This window comes from Teleopsis dalmanni, chromosome 2, assembly GCF_002237135.1.
Source record: "Teleopsis dalmanni isolate 2A chromosome 2, ASM223713v2, whole genome shotgun sequence".
Taxonomy (NCBI): domain Eukaryota; kingdom Metazoa; phylum Arthropoda; class Insecta; order Diptera; family Diopsidae; genus Teleopsis; species Teleopsis dalmanni.
Window position 1 is genome coordinate 148,501,954 of NC_051847.1, and position 20,043 is coordinate 148,521,996.

At 31.0% G+C, this 20,043-nt stretch overlaps 3 protein-coding genes across 6 annotated transcripts; all 3 read left to right on the forward strand.

Annotated features, from left to right (window-relative positions):
- The first annotated feature begins 1,206 nt into the window (after positions 1-1,206).
- LOC119683834 (calmodulin-A-like) lies at positions 1,207-11,717 on the forward strand. Of its 4 annotated transcripts, none has more exons than XM_038097694.1 (2): positions 1,207-1,399; positions 11,052-11,717. In XM_038097694.1, the coding sequence occupies exon 2, from the start codon at positions 11,125-11,127 to the stop codon at positions 11,581-11,583; it is 459 nt and encodes a 152-aa protein (XP_037953622.1). In that variant the 5' UTR covers positions 1,207-1,399; positions 11,052-11,124; the 3' UTR covers positions 11,584-11,717. The 4 variants fall into 4 exon arrangements, with proteins under 4 accessions (XP_037953622.1, XP_037953625.1, XP_037953624.1 ...); XM_038097697.1 differs by having other exon boundaries at positions 11,066-11,717; XM_038097696.1 differs by lacking the exon at positions 1,207-1,399 and adding an exon at positions 5,895-5,984.
- LOC119683833 (neo-calmodulin-like) lies at positions 4,983-5,848 on the forward strand. Its single transcript, XM_038097693.1, has one exon. It carries the CDS (start codon positions 5,293-5,295, stop codon positions 5,821-5,823), a length of 531 nt encoding a protein of 176 aa, XP_037953621.1. The 5' UTR covers positions 4,983-5,292; the 3' UTR covers positions 5,824-5,848.
- Positions 11,718-12,971: 1,254 nt separating the features above from the next.
- On the forward strand, positions 12,972-13,700 carry LOC119682727 (calmodulin-like). Its single transcript, XM_038096222.1, has one exon. The coding sequence runs from the start codon at positions 13,118-13,120 to the stop codon at positions 13,595-13,597; it is 480 nt and encodes a 159-aa protein (XP_037952150.1). The 5' UTR covers positions 12,972-13,117; the 3' UTR covers positions 13,598-13,700.
- The last annotated feature ends 6,343 nt before the right edge of the window (positions 13,701-20,043 follow it).

The window sequence follows — 20,043 nt, forward strand, 5'->3', positions numbered from 1 at the left end:
ATTATAGACATTGTATTATTTAATATATTATATATTATATTATAATATTTATGGCTATTGTATTTGTATAGGTATAAAGGTAAACATCCTAGTTTTGCCTAAGTAATAGTTAAGTCTCGATTGATTTCCATTACTGTTATTATGGAATTATAATGTGGCTTACTGCACATAAAAAAAGTTAGTGCAAATAATGTAAGAAATATGTTTTGTAATCATTTTTCTATTTTAAAAACAAGAATATATGAAAAAACTGCACGTCGAAAATATATCGGTTATAATTGTCAGATACTTTTAGTCCTTATTATGTTGAAGCTGTTTTGAGCTAGTGCACTTTAGCACTTATATTCTTTTTAACTCGAGGTATTTTCAAAACTCCTCTTTACACCTTGACTAGATTATTGTTTATCACTTCATCAGACTAAGCAATAGTTGACCTCAGATTTGCACACCTCCCCGGGGAGTCTGTAACCATTTTGAGATTTGATAACGCGGTTTTGGTAAGTCTGTCAGTTTTTCAAATAATTAAGAGGACTCTATCCTTTATGTATTTTTTGATTGGATCAATCTTGATGTCCCTGAGGATGTCATTCGTCCTAATGTCCCATAGAACTTTAAAAAGTCTTCTCAGAGCCTGGATTTGTGCAATTTTAGCTGGTGAATAGTAGTGTTTGAAGCTTTGCTAGACGCTACACAACCATATTGAAGTGACGGACGAATTATTTGGTTATATATCAGTTTCCTGTTCTTAGTATTGAGTTTTTCATTTCTGAATAGTGGTTGAAGGTAATGAAGAATTTTGGCACAGCTAATTGTTTTGAGTTGAACATGTTTAAGCCATATGAATCATTTGTCCAACGTGATGCCGAGGATAAACTGACGCTATCCTCTCATTTTATTACCATATCATCCACTCTCACTCTCGACGGATTCTGTCTCCACTTACGTGTTATAAACAGAGCCTTAGTTTTTTCATTATTGATTTTTATTTTCCATTTCTGGAAATACTCCAGAATGAGGTTTATATGCTCTTGAAATGTGTTCGTTATGTTGAGAGCACATTTATCTGGGTATAGCATACACGTATTGTCTTTATTAGAAATTAATAATTTACTGCATTTTATCACTTAACAATTTACCAATGCTTTAACTGTCAAAAAAAAGTGAATAAAAATAATAAATATATTTTTCACATATGCTAAGTGATTTATTATGCCAAACAATAGTATCAAAATTAGGAATAAAAGTTTCTTTCAGGTAGAAAAAAACAAAAAAATTATAAAAATTACATGAAAATCCTTTAGGTTCAAAAAAGTTTCAAAGAAATCAAATCTCTGAAGTAACATCAGACTGGGAGCAGATAAAAGACACCGAAGAAATATTGCACCTTATTTATGCACAGGTTAGTCACTAAGAGAAATTTTATGATTTCATGAATTCATGATATAAAATTAATCGTAAGTTATATTAAGATTTTTGCTTATCCTTAACATGGTATGGCTGAAATTCTATGTAAAGGTGTTTTATTCAGTCAAAGTAAAGGTGTTTTATTGAATTTGTGATTATATGAGTATTGCTGCATTTTTATGCGGAGTCATGTTATTAACCTTCTGTTAAGTGATTGCGTTTCTTTATACAATGTATATAAGTAAGGTCAAATAAAGTAAAATTTTATGTGTTAAACTGACAATGACAACTGCAAACAATTTCGAACACCAATATTTTACGCTGAAGTAAACCTGCGAAATCAACAAATAGACTTGATCATGGATCTTTAACAGCTTCCTAGTGGTATACTCAGTGGCGGAGCTAGGCTAACTCTGCATGTCGGCGACATCAGAACTGCGACGCCCGCTTTATAACCCAGTTGTAAAAGTTAATAAGTTACATTCACTAATACGACAAAGCATGATTGAAAGTTTTATTGCTAATCAAATTAAAATAAACACAAATTAAAATAAATGAATTTTTCTACTTTTAGCTTCACTCAATTTTTTATTAAATTATATCATAATTTGCTCCAGCTGCTATTTTTGCTTCAGTTTATAGAATTTCCAATGAAGATAGTTTCTTTTAGAACATCATTCTTCTTTCTTTCCGTCGATGCTATACTAACTGGAACTGTGAACATAAATGTGATTACTATATAAACATTCGGGAATACTTCGAATATGGTTAATGCCATTATCAAACCAAATTGTCCAAAATATTTGTTAAGTGCTTAGAATCCACAGTCGGTAACTTTTTGCGAAGCCCCTGCGGCCGCGAAGATGTACTGTAGCTTGAGGTTGTTCATTCTGGTTGCGACTTGACATAGTTAGCATCGTTAGCTGGATTTTAACATCAACATGCGGCCCCTAAATGCAACTGTTCCTCAACGTTGTTATTTTGACTATGCCTGGATATGAACCGTAAAAGGAGTTAAGAATTGAATTTCATTGCTGAGATGAAATCATCGAACTATTTCCCCATACCAAACATCCTATGTATGTTTTTATTTTCCCTTACTAAACATCCTATGCATGTTTATTACGTTTCGGGGGCCATAGTAAGAATACAGCTTATTAGTCGTTCACATTGCTAGACCAATCCGTTAACACTCAATTCAAAAGATCTGAATCTTTTGATGTTTGTGATGCGATCACTTGAGTATAATAATAAGTTTTACTGTTAACCCAATGACAGCGCATTGGGTAACAGCTAAGAAAATCTACATTATATATCTTTCGGAAAGCGTTACGAAAAAGGCTGAAATTGCATTAAATGCAATAAAAGTGATTTGCGAAGCATCTGATTCGAAATGACATAAATCGGGAAATAAGCGCAACTGCTTTTTTGTTCATTTATGCGTGGTAATTTATTCCTTTGGAAATATTATGAAAGTAAACTGCAATTAGTTCATAGAATTTGTCTTGCATTTTGTGACTGAGCATAAAACATCAGACCCTACAACATAATGAACGTCACACCCGTACGGGCGGAAGGTGTGCAACGTGATGAATATTTTGTCAGTGAGGGGCCAGTATAGCGAGCAAGTTCTGATGAAAAGAAGTGCTCAAACTTATTTAGCGCTAACTTTATAGTTTGGTAGTTGTTCACAGCAAAAAATAATAATATTCGAAACACCACTTTTGGCGATTGTTAGTGGCTTATTGTGAAATTTACGACAAATATAGTGGATGTAAACACTGATGACTTCTTTGAATGAAATTTGATAAACTTTGATACTTATTCAGATCATAGTTGCAGATAAACAGATCTGTATTTGGATTTGACTTCACTTTAAAAGTTCATAGGCGAATAAGATTATTTTGGTTGATCAACGACCTAATTTGATTAACAAACTATATTCGTAGTTTATTTTCAATTTTATTTTTTATATATTTTATTTATTTTGCTATATATATTTCTGGCCTAGGCGACATTAAGTGTTGCCAAATCTTTGTATGGCGATGAAGCACCATCCTATAGTACGGTGAAAAACTAGTTTAATGAATTCAATGGTGGCCGACGCTCGCTCAACGACGAATTCAGTGAAGGTCGTCCAAAAACGGCCGTTGTGCCAAAGAACATTGAGTCCGTGCGTGAACTGATAATGCAAGATCGTCATGTGACATACCGTGAGATAGAGGCATCCTTGGGCATGTCTCCCACCAGCATACATTCGATATTGCATGAACACCTGGCCGTAAAAAAGGTTTGTTCTCGGTGGATCCCGCACAATTTGACAATCGCTCAAAAAAAGGCTCGTGTCGATTGGTGCAAAGAAATGTTGAAAAAATACGTTCGCGGTGCTTCAAAAGACGTTTTTAAGATCGTCACAAGTGACGAATCATGGATCTATGCGTATGAGCTCGAAATAAAACAACAATCGACTGCGTGAGTCTTCGAAGACGAACCAAATCCAACGAAAGTTGTTCGTTGAAGAAGCACTTCGAAGCAAATGGTCGCCTGTTTCTTCGGCAAAACTAGTTATGTGTCGACTGCTTCACTAGAGCAACGAAGGATGGTCACTTCTGAGTGGCACATATCAATTTCTTTGCCTGAAGTCTTCGGAGAAATTCGAAAAACGAACAAGAGAAGACGAATCATTGTTCACCATGACAACTCGACCTCACACATCGGCTCAAACCAGAGCCTTTTTGATCGGCCAAAACGTCGAACGTATGGCAGGTCATCTGCCATACAGCCCTGACTTGGCACCCAATGGCTTCTTTTTATTCCCGCACATCAAGAAAAAATGCGTGGTAAACGATTTTCGTCGCCAGATGATGCAGTTGAAGCGTTCAAAAATCATGTTTTGGAGGTGCCCCAATTGGTGCGGAAAAAGTGTTTCGACAATTGGTTTGAGCGCATGCAAAAGTATATAAATCAGGCTGGAGAATACTTTGAAAAACAATAAAACAATTTTTGATGATAAATATTCGCATTTTCATTATTAGGCCAGAAATATATACAGCACCCCTCGTACCCTTATGCTAATGCCTAATGTTCTTACTTACGAAGAATAGGAAATGTGGTACAAAAAATAATTGTCTTCTGTAAGGCAGATTACCACATCAGTCTTCTTCTTGCAGTCTTTTTAAGTATTCTTAGGTTTTGACGTTTCATTCGGCATACAAATGTGGTATTTCAATGGTTACCTGTTCTGTTTAGGTCCATTCTTTAAGGTGTTGGATTTTTTAGGTGCTATTAGATTTATTGGCGACAAACAAGAAAGTGATGTGTTTTTCTAAGAAGTGTTAATTACAATCTCTGTGCGACTTTTCTGAAAAGTTTCTGAGAATTCATTATATTTGTACTCCACAAGTTCACACTGGCTTTAAAATCACTGTATGAATTCTGAGTTTGCACAAAGTTATACGTGTGTATATTAAAAATCCAAAAGTATCACAGAAACATGTAATTTTACTGTCACAAAACAAAAAAATACATCAAAATTAAATTTAAAAGAATAACAAATCATTTTAAATCATTTTAAATTATCAGTGTACATCTTTATTTTTGCAATATATATTCGACAATAATATCCAAATTAGAAATGTAGTTCTCTTCCAGGAGTAAAAAATGCTTAACACTTAGCACGAACCCACAATTTTAGTGAGTTTAGAAATGGCAATGAAAAAAGCACTGTAACTTATTCTGTATTTTGCAAGATAAGTAACTAAATGCTTTCATTATAAGAGATAATTTTAATTGAAATTATTATTCACCAATTAAATCGAATTCGTTTAATACATTAAATACATTAAATTTTATAAGACCACACTTAGCAGTAAACAACAGTGCTTAAAAATGGAACAAAAACTTGCAAAACTAGCAGAAAGCCTGAATTTGAATGATAAACAAATGATGGAAATCAGAGAAGCCTTCACCATGTTCGATACGAATGGTGATGGCTCTATCAATGTAAGAGAATTGGGCACTGTTATGCGCTCATTAGGAGAGAATCCGACAGAAGCCGAACTTAAGGATTTGATAAGCGAAATTGATGCAGATGGTAGTGGAACAATCAATTTGTATGAATTTACCAATCTAATGGGCCGAAAATATACAGGAAGAAGTGACGAAGACGATGTTCGCGAAGCATTTAAAGTTTTTGATAAAGATGGGGATGGTTTTGTGACTTTTGATGAGGTGAAAGCAGTATTATTAAATATGGGAGAAAACTTAACCGATGAAGAATTTGAGGATTTGTTCCATGAGATAGATCTTGATGGTAACGGAAAAATAGATTATGAAGAATTTGAAGCTCTTATGTCTCCCATATCTAGAAAAAAACGTAAACTTAATTTTGATTCTGATTCAGACGAAGAGAATAATTAGATAACATAAGAATTAATTAACGGGCTCGCCTTGAACATTGTTTTATAGCAGAAATAAAACCAGTATACTTCCGGAAATCAGGAGGCATGAATTCTGACTACAATATTTTCTATTACTTACTTAACACATGGAGGTTGTGTCTAAACGTAAGGAAACGTGAAGTAAGTTAATAAATTGATTCCAATGTTAAGTAGATTTTTATATACTGTATAGTATATATACGAATATCATTGCTAATTGATACAAGTATAACACGTTAAACTTAATTGTTGCATAAACTTTATCCTTCAATAACATTCGTCTTGGCAACACAGAGCGATATAAACTTCTTACCCGCTTCAAACTGAACGCTTATTAAATAAGCGTTTGAGCTTCATTAAATGCTTGACATCATAGTTAATTTTATCCATCGATAGAGATAATTTACTTTTGTCATTTATATTATATGCTTTTTCATCACCAGTATTTGTATTGCATATTTTAGGTATGTATATATTTTATATATAGATAAAAATGACACGCTTAACTGACATGCAACCAATTTTAAACTGCTATAGCTTTCCAATGGATCGCAATCATGTGTCTAAATGTTATCTTTTGGTAGCTGATTTTGTGCTTTAAAAATGTTATTTGGACAATTAGCTGTTAGTACAGCACTCACAATTCTCAATAAGACATATCTCTTAGTGTCTTAGTGTCGTCTGTGACAAAAGTGGACAAAATTTTGCTAAGCCGATCGTACCAAAAATAATAATGAAGTGAATATTTAAAAACCAAATTTAAAGTGAAATTTCACTAGTTTCAAAAAGAGCAGGGTTTTTCTATATATTCACAAAAAAAATGTGGTTAAGAAGCTGTTATTGTTGCATATATATGCCAATTTCTAAATATTATTGAAGAACAAAATTGTCAAATTACTTAGTAATGAAATCGATATAAAAATTTGTGCATTTGAATAGTCACCAGAAGTAAAGAACCTTCATGTCTTTTGGCTTAGTGGTGGAAATTTGGATTGATGGTTGCTTTTATTTGAAGTTATTGGTTTTTAAAGTTTCCTGAAGCCGTAAGTAACTAAGCATTTAAATAAAAGAAATAAGATAGTTCAATAAAGTTCTACACCATCATATAAAGCATGTAGAAACCAAGACTGGCTTTTAAATATTGTTGCGAAATTTTAATTCTATTGTGCACATGCTTCAACGATCATCAAATGCAACCTGTTCGTTTTCTTGTATGAGTGATTGTGCAGGTAGAAGTTTGTTTTAAAAAACAAAATATTGTTATGAAGATATAGAAAGGTATTCGTTCTGAATGTATGAATTTCACAGAGTTACACATTCATATAATATACAACATATTTGAACAGCTTGTACAAATAATAGCGAGTATGTGTGGTTTCATTCTTTGGTTGCACTTTGGTTCCCGAGAGCTTAAAATTATACTCTTGTGATAATGTCAATAATTATTACAATTACACCATAAGCTACTTAACATTTTGCTGTGTTTGATGATCTTTATTTATAAATCTTTAGTAGTTTTTTCCAACAAAAACAAAAACTAGAGCGTTAATTGTTTCGATCAAGGTATTTATAATGGTTTTTTCATAGAACCAAGTCCGTTTTAGTGATAATAGGGCAATATAGTTTTTGCGGTCTATCTCATCTCTTGTGATCGTAGATCACGAGTTTTTATGCGATCCCATTTTTAAACTTCCGTGTATTTCTTTTTTTTTTTCAAACACCGCACGTGAGCATTTAACGTTACTTTCGATTTTGTTATAGTCTTTGTATGCACTAAATTTGGTCATTAATATTAAATAAAAAAATCTTTTTCTTTTTTTTGTTAAAAAAAAAATAAATCACAAATTAAAATTAACATTTTGAAAATTACTGTTCAAATGAGCCAGTCAGTAATTTGTTAAATTGGACTTTGCTACACGTATATCTTTCAGTTGTTTTGTTTAAACACCAATTTCATATATAAATACAGTAATCCCCCTTATAACGCGGTAGATTGGTTTCACGTTATATGGGTATTCCCGTATACCCCGTATATACATGTGCAAAGGTACGCGAAGCTAATTATGCACTATACAAACCCCCAGTGTTATATGGGGAAATACCCGTGTTATACGGGGGATAGAAATCGCATAATATGAAAACGCGTTATAAAGGTACCCTGTCATAGGGGAGTTACTGTATAAACTTTTCAATTTTCAAAATTATTATTAAGTATTATATATGCATAGTTCTTTTAATTTAAATAATATGTAAACAATTTTTAATTTGTTTACTTTCATTATTGTAATAATTTGGAATTTCATATGAAGTTCTAATTTTCAAATTTCATAGTTTCATCTGTCTAACTTACAGTTTGTCAACTATTAACGTTTCCATACAAAAGTTTCCAGGCACTGTGTACTTAATTTAGTTTAAGTGGCAAAACAATTTCAATTTAAAATTTTTGGGTTTCATTGCGCTTGTAAGCGCTATAATTGCGATATGTGCTCTCATAAGCAATGCAATAAGTCATCTAATAAGTCACTAGTAACATACTTTATGCATGCATGCAGTAACAACACTAACACCAACAACAATAACAGCACAGAGAACAATAAAAACTTTTGCAGTGGCATAAAGCAAAGGGGATATGGTAAAGCTTGAAAATCTTCGCTTTAAGCCTTTTTAAAATCCCAACACAATTTTCACTTCGTCACATTTATCGCAGCAAGAGTAGTGGCAAGAATAGTTTTCATCGGTAGCAGAAAAATCCCTTAAGTGTGCAATGTAGTCATATGCAGATTTCGCACAAATAACATCAGCCAAATTACGATTACAGCGCATTCATTCTTTAGCATACATACGAATGGAGTAAGTCAACAACGATCGGCACATAGGCAAGAAGTTTTACCGTTTAACAAATGACGAAATACGCGAATAAAGAACTTACTTCGTATGTTATGTAGGTATTTGTACTTGTGGGATGAGTAATTGTACAAACGGGATGAGCATCAGTGTGTAAGTGTGTAGTGTATGCAAAAACTAACGCATAGACTAAATGTATTTAGTTCGCGGTAGTATCAAAAAATATCAGATATATAAAAACTACATGCACATGTACACATACGAGATATACATTTGCATGCATATAAGTCGTTAAATAAAAGCATTCATGTCATCTCTGCATACTTGCATGAGTGCCAAGCAAATATTTATGCTTTCACTATAGAGACTTTCAACTTTATTGCTTTGTAGTTGGTTTAATTGTTTTTGTTTTTTTATTTGCTGCTTTGTTGTTATTGTTGTTACTGTTGTTATTGTTATTGTTTATCTTTGTTTATGTTTTTTTAGTTTGATATTTGCTTTATGGTGAATGTGAAAACTGTTGCAATTTCTGCAGGTTAATATAATGAGAAATTGAACTTTATATGGATGGACTTTTCACACAGATTGTAATTACTAACATTTTAATTAAAATATAATAAATAACAAAAAAATAAATAAATTGCTTCGAAGAGTGAACACTATTCATATTAATAACAAACGGTTAACTAAAATTTTAACAATTGTGGGAGAATTAGGGGACTTAGACTACATTACGGATACTTTAATCTAAATAGCAACAATGCTTTGCATGTATTAATCTTTCGTCAATATTATGATGCATAGACGTTTGTTCGAATCAAAGAATATAACCGTGTAATTACAATTTGATAACGAATGAATGATATAAATATATAGAGTAAGGAAACTAGTACCAGAATAGCGATAAACTAATAAAATTACAGAGCATCTTCATTGAAGTGAAAATAAGAATGATCATGAAATTAAGAGCCCACACTTTTTAAGGTGAACTTGAAAAGTACGAACTATAGCGGGATATAATTACTAAACAGCGTGGTGTTTTTGCGAAACAAAAGAAATGTAAGCAAGAATTTGGATAAAAAAATTTTATTTGAAAAAATACATATTTCTTTTTATTACTCACTTAAATGGAGATAACAACCTTCTACCGGGTTTCGGTAAACGCACCACGTATCTCTAGATGCCTCTGCTGTTCGCCTCGCCTTCTTTAGTCTCGTACATTAAGAGCGGGTAGTTCTTTCGCAACTTTATCAGTTCACCGGAGACACGATTTCCACTACTTTTTTTTTTCTTCAATTGTCGCTTCAAATACCTTTTTCACTAGAGCATCGTTATCCATTCTCACGACTTGATCAGATCATCAAAGAAGCTAGATGTTAATTCGGTGTATTTGGTTCATGCCGATGTAGTGATCGTTAGAGGATTAAATATTGTATAAAGAATTTTTCTCTTGCATCGTCCAAGTGCTTATTCTGCGATAACGTTCATATTTCTGTGCCATATAGTAGTATGTAGATGTACAATTGGACGAACGACCTATAGAATGTAGGTTTTGTCTATCGAGAGTGAGCTGTGCATCCTTATTGCCTACTGAGCCCATGGTAGTAGCTATTTGTAATGGTAATGCTTCGTCTGCACTCCAGTCTAACATTCTAGTTGCTTGTTACGGTGTCGTCAAGTTAGATGAAATCCTGGATAGATTTGAAGATACAGTTGTCAGTCACCAGCTTGGCGTCCAAGCGATGCATATTTCTACCAATAGCCGACATATATTTCGTTTTGTTTTCATTCACCAATAAGCTAATTTATGCTGATTTCTTTGCGATGGTAACTAAGACAACTGTAGTATCATTCTTGCTACGCCCAATGATGTCAATGTCGTCAGCGAGAGCAAGGAGCCATGAACATCAGCTCTACGTATGATCACGTCCATTAAGAAAATGAAAATATCACATGATAAATACATTTTGACTACTTTGTGAAAAATCTATATAGATTTTTAGAAAAATCTAATTTTCTAATTTTAAAGACCTTCATATCAGCAAATATGATATGTTTAGTCAAGAAGTACTCGGGTATCTTACATCAATAAGAGAGAAATGTGAGGTATTATTTTTCGGTTCTGAAATCTGGCAGAAATCATGTTAAAATTTTTTCTCATTTTATGCAGTAAAAACTGTCTTAGATATATATAAAGCTTCTAAGATCTTCGTGATAAAAAACTTTTATTTTATATAGAATCATATTATTAATTGGATATTCTATTGATATTAAGTGTAACTTTATTTAGTGATATTATACTTAAATAAGTGGGCGTTACTAACGTTATCATTATTAAATAATGAATATACTTATTTATTTTAGATTTTTTTGGCCAGGCTTTGTTCGTTAACTGGAATCATCTAACAATTTGACTGAGTTTACTTAATAACCAAAAATGGCTAATAACTTGAGTCCAGAGAAAATGGCTGAATATAGGGAAGCTTTTACTTTATTCGATACAAATGGTGATGGCAGTATTACACTAGAGGAATTGAGTAGTGTTATGCGTTCACTTGGACTGAAGCATACCGACTCCGAATTTGCTGAAATGATTCGGGAGGCAGATGAAAATCAAAATGGCAAAATTGAGTTCAATGAATTTGTAGATGTTATGACACGTTCGAATGGAATCGTTGATGTTGAAGCTGAAGTGCGCGAAGCTTTTAATGTTTTTGATGAGAACGGTAATGGTTTTATATCACCGGATGAGCTCCGACGTGTAATGACACTTTTGGGAGAGGAGTTATCAGACGATACAATTGGTGAAATGATACGCGAAGCAGACTTAAATGGTGATGGGCAAGTTGATTTTGATGAATTCGTTGCCATTATAAATTCAACTAATCTTGACTAATAATAAAATAAAAATGTTTTACACTCAATTTGTAATGATCTTATAATAGTATCACACAGCTGACCTGGAAGGAACCTATTAGCAATATAACATTTTATTCTAATTTACAATAAACACAAAACAATAGTAACGAATTTTTGGAGTTTAATATCTCAATAACAACCTATGCAATCTGCATAGCATATTCAAAAACTAAATACAGTTTAAGTAAGTATAGAAATGAAGCATATCAATGTTGTTTAATAAAATTTTAAATTATTATATACTCCAGATAGAGAGATTAAGGGAAGACCTTAATTAGTAATGTAGGTTTAAGCTAAAAATTTGGCAAGTAAAATGCCATTCTTTAAATTTTGTTGTACTCTTAGAACTAATTTTTATTAGAAACATGGTAAATGCAATACTATTTACTGGTTTCGGTTAGGTGCGGTGTCTGGTGATATTTGTATCATTTCAAGTTTTATTATCATTTGTATATATTAGGATCTGTGACATTTGATTATAGGTACTATTTCCATTATATTATTTATTTGTGCAATGATTAACATGTACTGCAATGTTGAAAAATGTAATAGTCTTAAAATATATATTAAAATATAACTCAGATAGTATTATTAGTTCACCTATAACTTATATGTGGTATCTCTAGTTGGTCAATATAAACTGATGAGTTTAGTTATGCTGTTAATAAGATTCTAGAATATCTCGAAAATTTGAACAGTCATTGCACAATCTGGTGCAGATCTTCTTCACCGCTGGTCTGCGGAAAGTGGCCATAACTGTTCTGTAGAATACTATAGTTAACTTAGATTGTATAAAAAAGTTGTTACAAAATTTATACAAACTAATTTAATTTTTGTTATTTCTATCAAATTTTATATTAAATATGATTTTCCCTTATACAAGTGTAGCTTACACCATCAGCCGGTAAATGTGGTTATTTGTCTTTAACTACACCAGTTTTTTGAGAAGATGTTGGTATTTTTTCTTATAAAAAACATTTAATATTTAACCAGTCATTGCAGAACATAACGTACTATTATTAATTTCGCAGTATGTTTTAGGTTGAGAAACACTACTATAGTAAAAATAGTAGAAAATAGTAGCTGATGATAAACACTTGTAATTTGTAAAGACTTTTAACCCCGAAAAAACCATTTCCCATTTAATTATTTAATAAATATATATTAGTTTGAATAGACACTCTAAAAATTAAAAATTTGTTAATTCCCGTCAAGTGATATGTAATCATAAAAATTGCTTCAATGTATGATAATTACTTTGAAAAAACATAATGCACTTTTTAAATAAGTAAGCATTGCATTTTTTACATTTAATTATTTCTAAGTTTAATATTATGAAATAAAAATTTTGTTTAAATATTTTATTTCAAGTACATATTTCAAAATTTTTTTCCTCCTTAGCTGGTTAAAATAAACTCAGTTTTCTTTCGCCCGGACTGATAAGTCTCTTCACTCTGATAACGGCAAATTAGTAATCGCTGTATCGAGGGAGTTTTACATATATTAAAAAGATGTCTGAGCCTTTATCAGAAGAAAAAATTAATGAATACAGGAAAGCTTTCACACGCTTCGACAAAGACGGAGATGGTAGTATTACAATAAAGGAACTTAATTCTGTTATGAATTGTCTTGGTATATATCCTTCAAACTCTCAGTTTTCTGAAATTGTTCACGAAGCACGTTTAGTCAATATTGACAAAATTGAGTTTTCTGATTTCCTTAGTATAATTATTGAAGGAAGGATGTTGAAGGAAAGCGAGACTGATTCTAAAGTGCATCAAGCTTTTACTCTTTTCGATAGAGACGATGATGGCTATATATCTCTAACTGACCTACGTTCAGTTATGCCCAAATTGATTACGAATATCACTGAAGAAGAGATAGATGAAATGTTCTATGAAGCAGATCTGGATGACGATGGTAAAGTTGACTTTGAGGAGTTCGTTGTTATGCTGAATTCATGTGTAGACAAGGAGGAAGATTCAGTTTAGTCTCTTTTATATGACATATCAAATCCGTAAATGTTCCTTTGTTTTTTTTCAAACAATTATAAATTGATATAAACTCCCATTAATATAACCAGATAAGAAGATATTTTGGTTTTGTTTAGTTATTTTGCGTCCAAGAGCTTTTTAAGTAAGTACGGTGTTTATATATTTGAATTAAGAATGGTATGTATGTAGTATTAAAAGCTGCTATTATAAGCGGATTGGTCAAGAGATCTTCTTAGATGTTTTCATCTACTTCAATCAATCCAAATAACATTATCACTGCAATTATTAATACGATTAATAAAATATAATTTCTATTTAAAAGAAAATCTTTTCTGCGCTATAATTATCGAGGTCAAATAGTGTAGCGTAGTCAATAAATACAAAAATTGGATTGGTTGCATTAAGCTGGCCAGAGAAGTCTTCAATATTTAATAGTTGTATATTTTATTATTTACTTTGAGGAAAATAGTTCAAGAGTAGATATTTTTTCAAGTATTCTTGTGAATCTAAGATATGAAAAATTAGTAATATTTTGAGTATACGTAGATACTTTTGTTATTTGAAATTAATTTTAGCTTGAATTCACTGTTGATTTTGCTTGAATTAAAGTTGATTATCAGGCAAAATGTAAAATTAAGAAATGAAAGCTTTTGTATGATGATTTATTAAAATTTTCGGAAAATTTTATCAACACTAGTATGAATCCATACATATTTCCACTATTGACAATGAAGCCTCATCCTTTGAAACTGTTGAACGCTGATGTAATTAGCTTGTTTGCGAACTTCGTTCACTCAAGGACGAAATATGAGAAGTATGTATGTTGCACTGCGAATTTGAGGCAGTCTTAGGCATTAGTTTCATCAACATAAATAAAGTAGAGCATGTTTATTTAGTCGTGTGTATTATTATGAAAGGTGCGCAATCATAAGTGTGTATGTATGAAGCGGAAAACAGAAAGCTTGAAACAGATTCGGCCGACGTTGGGTTTACTTCAATTTATTCAAAATTTGATGAAAAATCATCAAACTAATGCTTTGGAAACTTTCAGCCTAGTGGAAAAATTGCTATGATAAGGAATGGAAAGGCAATATATTCTGTCTGAAAGTAAGCACTAAATTCTGTCTCCTCTGATTTTTTTGCTTTTGCACTTAAAAGAATGTATTTGATCGCATATAATGACGGTGCAGATTTGCATTATAATTTAATTTTTACTTATCGCTCTCATTACAAGCACATTGAACTGAGAGAAAATTAGTAAAAACCTGTTAATCATATAAATTTTTTACTGAATATTATATATGGAGCAAGAGTTTCTAAAATCTGGCGCTCCAACATTGTCCATCATTTTCTCATCAAAGTAGAATTTGATTTAGTTCTATGATTGGAAATAGTAATCTTAAGTTGTAGGTTAGTTAGTTCTAAGAAAATGATAAGGTTGCATATATATCTAAAGCTAACATTACCTTGAATTATCTTATGTTATATTTAGAAATACGGAATGCGTTTGATGTATTCTTGGTAGTAAGAAATGTCCATGGTTTTGTCATGTAATCAAACTGCTTTAGATATCTAATAGTATAATTGACTTATCAGTTGCCAAAAGTGGTTGAACTATTTATCATAACTTTTAAGTGGCACTACATTTAACAGAGATGTGAAGCACTCGATAATCGCGTACCTTAATATCATCGATGTACTTTTTCAGAATTTTAAAGTGATTAAATGCAATCTCCTTGTTTTTCAGAGTCGTTAAGCAAAAATCGTGTTCAATTTTATTCTTTGACAGTTTTAATACTTTTAGCAAAGAAGTATTCAGATTTGTTGAGTAAAATTTTAAATTATAGAAACTTTTGTAAGAATAGTTGCCGAAATATTTCAATAATTTTTTTCATATTAAATGTGATTTTAACGCCAATTATGATGGTAGTGACTATTTTACTCGAACGGCTTTGAACAGTACTGAATTACAACAACAAACAATTTTTATTTATTTGTAATTATTTGAATTTTTGTCTTACAGTCTCAAAAAATTATGTACGAATAATTAAAAATAAGAAATAATTCTACAACTACTGATGGTGGGTTTTTGGCAATACTTGAAACAGCTGTATATATGGTATTATATTATATATAAATAAAATTGTTGTTGCAATTCATTACTATTCGAAACATCTCCGTCAGTTCTTTTTTAACTGGTTGTGACACTTTAATCAACCGTTATTAGATAAGTGAAAATATTCACTTCAGTCGAGAGTTAACGTAAAGTATTATCTCTCATATTAAATTGTTTTTTGCTAGTGATATTAATATTTCTTTATGACACATCACATATGCTTCTGTTTATTGCAAGTCTGCCTTAAATAATGAAAGCTTTAAGAAAATTTAAATAAAAAAGATAAAAATATATGCCAATTTAGTTTTGTGCAATTATTGCTCTGTGTTTTATTTGCTCTCAAAAAAGAGCAAATATTCGTAACTTGCAATCATTTTCGAAACAAGTAATGCACTCGAAAAAATTGTGTATAATTTTTAAAATAGCAAAAATAAACTGCAAATGTTACTTTGATGTTGTCATGTGGTTTTTCTTGAAATTTCGCTAATGATTTCTGGTATTACATTTTTGTTTCATATAAAATTTATTTAATTTTTGTTTCATTTTAACAGAATTAGTTTCGTTGAATTTCAGTTATTTTCTTACCATATTGCAACTGCAACAACATCAGCAACTTGCCGCATACTTAGCATTTTTGATAGTTTTTTGTTGGCAGCTTATTTCAGTTTCAACACAAATTGTTGCTGTTATATTTTTGGTTTTCTCTAACTTCCCATACTCTTCCCGTACTCTTGATAAAGGAGCAGGGAATAAGGACTTGTATGAAACAAAGTATTTCCACTTACTTATGAGATAATATTTCAGCATTTTGGCGGAAACCATTTTGTACTTGCAATTTATATATTTTGGTCGTTTTTCGTAAATTTCTACTGAAAACTTTACTCGAAATCATTTTTCATTCTGGTGCTGCAATTCTTCTTCCTCAGCAACATATTCTCGTAGGTTTCTTTCACAAGTGCTATCTTTAAAAGACAAAAATATACAAACAATAAATAAATCACACCATTTGCATCTTCAAAATCGCATTGCAGTTATTTTATGTGGGGTTTTACTGAATGCAAATAATTTCCAGCTGCTTAATTTGTTGAAATGCATGTTTTTCAATATTGTATTGTAAGCAACATCTGCACTCTATACTCACTGGTGTACTTAATAGACGTATTGAATATATTTGAGTATCCATTATATCCTGTGGTACACCTTATAGACGTATTGAATATGTTTGAGTATCTATTGCTCTGAGAAAAAGTTAAACCTACCAAATTAAATAAAGACCACAATTTTATGAGAGTTTTAGGTTGAACACATACTTCTTTCCGCTTGCTGACACATATTTGAATTAAATAATCATCTAGAAGTTATTCTTAGAAACTAAAGACTATCTAAGCTCCTAATTTCAGAACACCTTATAAATATTTAATTCTCTGCGAAATATATTAAACGATCATTTTGTACTATTTTAAGCAAAAGTTTATATAATGCAGTGATCAATAAATGATTTTGTCTAAAAAATGAATTGTTTCATTAAAATGTTGATTCAATCATTTTTAGTGCATGAAAGATCGTCTTGTTTTTAAAAAATGATATAAGTCAAAGAAACATTTAGTCTCCCTCATATGTATAAATATTTTTCAAGTTACATATATAACTGAAATTCTTCAATCTTAATTTTTCAAGATTGTCATTTTTTTTTAATTTAATCGTAAAACTAAATAAATGTGTTTCATCTCATACAGAAAATTATATGAAAACACTTTTATAAAGAAATCCGATTTTCGAAAGATAAGCGCCAGTCTAATTTATTTGTTAAAACTAAAAAAGCAATTCTCTAATAAAGACAATGTTAACTGAGCACTGACTGCTTACGTGAATGTGGTGAACGAGTTTACTTCATAAATCATATGAATTAAATTAAATAGCACGATTTCTAGTATGAAGAAACAATGAGATCTTTTGAAGTCGATTATAATATTTGTAGGAATTATCATTGCATTTAGATTCCTTAGGTTTTTGATTATTATGTATGTTTAGAAATATTATTTTAGATCTTAATGTTAAACCTCGTTTAACTATGTTTTAATTTTAAGCTCTTTTCTAATAGTGTACTATTTTTTTCAAAATCATTAGTAATTCTCAGGTTTCTAATTGAAATTAATAATGAATTCTCTATATTTTTTATAACTAAGAATATTTGAAAAAACATACTGTTTTCTCAATATAAGAAGAACATATATATGAGAACACATTCAACCATATTTTTATTTGAATCCTTCGTTTATTGGTACAATTTAGATTCCTTAGGTTTTTGATTATTATGTATGTTTAGAAATATTATTTTAGATCTTAATGTTAAACCTCGTTTAACTATGTTTTAATTTTAAGCTCTTTTCTAATAGTGTACTATTTTTTTCAAAATCATTAGTAATTCTCAGGTTTCTAATTGAAATTAATAATGAATTCTCTATATTTTTTATAACTAAGAATATTTGAAAAAACATACTGTTTTTTCAATATAAGAAGAACATATATATGAGAACACATTCAACCATATTTTTATTTGAATCCTTCGTTTATTGGTACAATTTATTCTTTTAAAAATCGTTAGAATTTCTCAACTCCTTGAGAAAAATAATATATTACTCTCTTAATGTAAGACCTTATTCAATCATTTTTAAATCTGAAGTCCGTTTTGTCTTGCACAACTTATTCTTTTGAAGATTATTAGGATTCCTCAGCTTTCTTAAGGAGAAAAGTATTAAACTCCTTTGATATAAGATGTTATTCATTGATAGTTATATTTGTATCTATTTTCGTCCAGCACAGCTTTTTCTTTAAAGTTTGTTCAAATTCCTTAAGAAAAAAATTAGAAGGAGGAAATGTAAGCATCTCTCAAGTGGAGATATACGTGGTAGATAGATACGCTAGTTTTAACCTTGAACACAACTTCCAGAATCGTAATATTGTAATACTGACTGACAGCCAAGCAGCTGTAATGGCACTCATCTCTCACCAGGTAAATCGAGAAAGATCACCTTCGAGAATTGCATCAAAATTATTTGATGAAGAACGAAAAATTGGTAGAAGGGAATGTAAGCATCTCGCAAGTGGATATATGGGGTAGATAGATACGCCAGTTTTAACCTTGAACACAACTTCCAGAATCGTGATATTGTAATACTGACTGACAGCCAGGCAGCTATAATGGCACTCATCTTTTACCAGGTAAATCCGGAAAGATCACCTTCGAGAATTGCATCAAAATTATTTGATGAAGAACGAATACAGTATTTAGTTCAATTATTAATCCATTTCGTACCTCCGTGTGGTACACCACACGGCTAACTTTGAAAATTATTTAAAAATATATAAAAGTAATTAGTTCAATGTTTTTTATTTTTGTTACTTAGTTTCATATCTTAATAATATAAAAATACATATTTCGAACAGTTTTCATCTGTTCATGAGTTTACCTGGTCAGAAATAAAAAGTGTCCAAAAAATGCTTTTTTTAATCAAATGAAAATTAAAATAAAAAAAAATAAAAACTAATTTATTTGTTATAATATGTGTTCATAAAAGTCCAATATAATTTTCGTAATTTTGGCGGACGCCTTAGTAACAGTTACTTGCCACCAGACCCGGCAAAAAAAAGGCGTGTGGTGAACCACACGCTGGGCCCCATAACAATATAATGATGAAACAATGCCACATAAATGTTTATCGTTAGGTAATGAAATAAAATGAGAGTAATCTCTCTAATAAATATCACACTCTTCTGATCTACCTAAACTAGTGTTTTTTATTACGCATAATAGTAATAAGTCTATTTTGAAATTTGATTGCTGGTTGAGTTAGTCGGAATTTAATTGTTGTATATAGGGTTTACATTTGTTCTTGCTAAAAGTTCTGTCTTTAATTTTTTACTGTAAATAAAATTATAATGTCGTGCCTAAGATATCTAAGAAATCAGGAACTATTGCATATTATTGATAATTGAAGCGAAGATGACTTATTAGTGCCAAGTGACACTCCGCTACCTATTGAATAATAATGTTTGCCCCCTGATAATGTTGCTGATGAATCAGACAATGAAATGATTGACGATGATGAAATATCAACAAACATTACATGTGACTTTAAAATTTTGTTCCTTTTTTTGAATTCCGCGTGTCTAATTTTAAGATGGTATTTAGGTGCTATTGATGGTGTATACGAATCAAATGCACAAGATTATGGTGGTCTTGTAGAAATGCCTGAGTCGCAACTATTCACATTGCAACTTGTATAACCAATACGTTTCGGTTATAAGCCATGAACCCTTTCTTTGG